Source organism: Centroberyx affinis, unplaced genomic scaffold (assembly GCF_046629955.1).
Source record: "Centroberyx affinis isolate AG114_WGS23_722 - 3 ecotype Tasmania unplaced genomic scaffold, CSIRO-AGI_Caff_v1 ptg001249l_1, whole genome shotgun sequence".
Lineage (NCBI taxonomy): Eukaryota > Metazoa > Chordata > Actinopteri > Beryciformes > Berycidae > Centroberyx > Centroberyx affinis.
Genome location: NW_027279760.1, coordinates 17,764 through 21,525, shown reverse-complemented (window position 1 = coordinate 21,525; position 3,762 = coordinate 17,764). Strand labels below are relative to the sequence as shown.

The 3,762-nt window shown below is 45.6% G+C and overlaps 1 protein-coding gene across 1 annotated transcript; it reads right to left on the bottom strand.

Annotated features, from left to right (window-relative positions):
• Window positions 1–2,646: 2,646 nt before the first annotated feature.
• On the bottom strand, window positions 2,647–2,898 carry LOC139648722 (cortexin-3-like). Its single transcript, XM_071524932.1, has one exon. The coding sequence runs from the start codon at window positions 2,896–2,898 to the stop codon at window positions 2,647–2,649; it is 252 nt and encodes an 83-aa protein (XP_071381033.1).
• Between the last annotated feature and the right edge of the window lie 864 nt (window positions 2,899–3,762).

Sequence of the window (3,762 nt, the reverse complement as noted above, 5' to 3'; positions counted from 1 at the left end):
TTGCTTAAATATCAAAAAATGTATGATATGTTTCCCAGCGGGATGTTTGGCAGATCAAAGCATTCAGTGTTGGTGTCAGAGAGCAGATTGTTATTCTGCATGGTATTCTGGATCGGTCTCAGCTCGAGGAGCAGCCCAGGCCTGCAGCTGGAGAGAAAGGAAGGGTGTGTGTGTGTGTGTGTGTGTCTGTGTGTGTCTGTGTGAGTCTGTGTGTGTGTTGGTGGGCCTGACTAGAGCCAGACAAAGTGTCTGGGCTCACAGAAAACCAATCGAGACGCCTGCCGGCTACCACTGCCAGCCGCTGATAAAACGTTAAAAAGAAAGCGTTGGCCCTCCTGCTCATACCGCCGACTTGAAAAGGGCAGGGTGGGTTAGAAGAACGGTTTCCTCATCCATTTCTGTTTATCCTTTATACCTGCCACTTTTATAGCCCGGTGAATGAACCTAATGAAATAAAACACATAAAACACATAAAAAAAAGGCAGTGCACTGTGATCATTTTTTATTACAAAAGGAACGGTGGCTCCAGGCAAAACGTAAAACAGGTTCAACAAAAAAAAAAGGGCTCAAATATAGACAGGAAATAGCTGCTTGAGCAACTGACCCACAGCTACAACATCAGGATTAAAGCACTTCACCATTTATCATGCATGGAGAGGATGCTTTGCAAGAAAGAACATGCGGAAACACGTCACCTCAGCACACAACGTCGCAACATCTGCGATAGGTAGGAAAAGGCCACGGCAGATCACAAGAACATCACACGTCGAAAGGGGTCGAAGGTCGCCTCCTGTCCCGCGGGGAACGGGAAGCGGGGCTGACACTGAACGTTTTTAGCGGGTTGTATGACATCTCCATGAAGTGCAAAGACACCCTCTGTTCAGTGACTGGCTGAATTCAGTCTCTCAGCTACCGACAATACTGTAAACAATCTACACTATAAGGCGCACAGTTGAAAAGTTGCCCAACGAAAGAGCCACGACATTAGTTCGTAAAGGGATAGATGTGAAAATGCATCGCGGTCATCTTCATCATCTTCATCGTTACCAACACTCTGTGCAGATCTGGCATACCAACTGTCAATATACCAACTGCAGGCAGTAAAATGCTGTAAGTTTCATATCTTAAATGGGCACTACACACAACTACATTTAAGACAGAAATATGAACCCATTGTCTCTCATTTTCCTAAAACATCAATCTAAATTTTTATAATTAGGCACACGGTACAGCACAGTAAACAGTATTTTTTTTTTTCTTCAATACCTCATTTGGTTGTTTGACATCTAAGACATGTGGACACTGAAGGCCCACAGCCACCGGAGATGACCGAGACGACCACATTGTTTTTATCGCAGACACAGAACAGTTAGTTAACTCGCTGCTGGTGCTGGTACAGCATCCGTCCGTCCAGATCCCAATCTTGGAACCCATCGTCTATCGGTCTGACAACGATTAGACTCTGGGGGCGACGGCCAATATTTCGGGGTTTCCGGTGGAGCCAGCGGACATCCGGGCCAAGACTTCCTCTTCCGTGCGCCGGTCATTATTTACAGTCCGATTAGCAACTCGAGACGCGAGAATGGAGTCGGAGTTGAGAGACGACGTCTCATATGCAGATATCTGTTTATAGAGATTAGCCGAAATGTCGTCTGGACCTAAAACACCTACAAAAAGTATCAATGTTTGTGTATTGTGTGGAGAAACGTTCCATTCTCACGTCTCAAGTTGCTAATCCGACTGTAAACAATGACCGGTCTAATCATCGTTAGACCGATAGACGATGGGTTCCGAGATTGTCCAGATCCATACCTTCCCAGAACTTTAAAGGGACAGCTTTTCAAACACTGACACCTTTTTTTTCATGATTTTCAAACCAGCTTTTACAACCTAGGTACTAGTCTTGCTCGGGGTCTATAACTAGCTAGCATGAATTACCACCACGAAGACACCAATCTCTTACAAAGACATAAGGCATGAAGTTCCTCTTAGCATCATCTCAGTCACACAGCTAATCAACTCACACAACGTCCTCTGGACCTCTAGTGTCTGTCCACAAATTAAGTCTGACCACACACGCTTAAACAACGACCTTGACGTTTGGTTCAACTACTTTCTCTGCAAATCTTTTTTTTTTTTTTTTTGGAACACTGATTGTCTACGTGTTATCAATAAAAACCTACGGAGTTTGCAAACGTAAACATGATAAGATGTAAACACTGTTTTCCAACTGATTTGGATCTCAAACATATTTTTGACCCTTTGGAGATGGAAGGACACACATGAGGTAGTCCACAATACAACTTCAGAAGAACTTATGGATGGAAGGGAGTTATGGGAGAACCAGAACTGGTTCTGTTGCATGACTTGGACTCAGGGCCACGATAGCGTTGGTTGTCCAATAATCTACTTAGCATAGTTCGGCATGTCTTGTTACAGTGGAGAATTTGCTGAATTGGCAGGGAGAAGCTGTTTAATTCTGAATACTGAGTCTGAAGTCTCAGAGGACTTGCTGGACACCGTTGTTTTCCTGGTGAGTTGGCGGTCATTTGTTCTTTCTGGTCAAATTCCAAGGGGAAAGGTATATATATCTCTATAAGCATCGGATCAGTCGTTATTTTTTTCAGTCCGTGCCCTCGGGACTCCTCAGACGATGCGGTAATCGAAGGTGTCCTTCTCGGTGTGGTCAGTCCAGTTGGAGGAGGGCATGCTGCGGTAGGGGTCCAGCAGGATGCGGAAGCAGCGCACGATGAGCAGGGCCAGGAAGATGAAGAGGAGCAGCACGAAGACGAAGGCGGCCTTCTGCTCCAGCGTCAGGTAGGAAGGCACATGATGGCCGCCGCCCGACGAGGACAGCGTGCTGCTGAAGAAGCCCTCGGCCATCCTGGGCACATCCATGCTTGATCGTCTCGGCTCCAGCTCTTTGTCGGTCGCTCAAAGATATTCAGGGAAGATGGACACACCGGATAGACCTGTGTGAGAGTCCAAACAAATAGATTTAGATAATGTCTTCTGGGATTAGACCGATATATCAGCAAACCAATATATCAGCCTAACATAGTCCTTGTAAAAACGATCTTTGAAACTTCTCCTATCTGTGAACAAAAACAAAAACAAACCAGAAGGTTTCAAACACAATGTCGGAACAAAACAAAATGTGTTGATACTCTCAAGCTGGAACAAAATGTCTCTCCAGAGCTGAGAATTTCTTTTTTGGGGCTCCAGGCTTTACTGTGCAAAAGCCTGTGGATAGAGAAGGCTGAACACTTCTGGCCCTGAATCTCAGAGGCTCTTGGGGTGATGGGCTGGGATTTGGGTTGGCAGTTTGGAGTTTTAGTTCTACAAACTTTTCTCAGAGGCAGAGCTGCTCTGGAGGCAGAAATAATCTCATTGGTTGAGTTAGTTGTTCTGACAAGTAACATTAGACTGAAGCCCAGTGAAATTTGAAATAAATGCAATCTTGCTATAGCCTACTAATTGCCTGGGTCCAGACCTTTGAATCCGCACACTCCACTGAGTTGACTGATTCTGGTCTGGCATCATGACATGAAATAGCGGTTTCTCGGTTGAAAAGTGATCAGTCCAATGAGAGCCGGGGGGGACTAACGATTAGCCAATCAGCGCCACGGGTGGGACTAACGCCGTTGTCAAGCTGTTGTCAAGCGTTGTCAAGCTGTGCGCCGGAACCAAGGAGGAGTAATAACAACAATGGCGACTGCTATAGACAAGATAGACGCTGCTATCAAGGCTGTTCTAAATCGA

What these genes read in the sequence shown, in the direction of transcription:
- LOC139648722 (XM_071524932.1), bottom strand. Translation starts at nt 2,898, where the DNA reads ATGGATGTGCCCAGGATGGCCGAGGGCTTCTTCAGCAGCACGCTGTCC.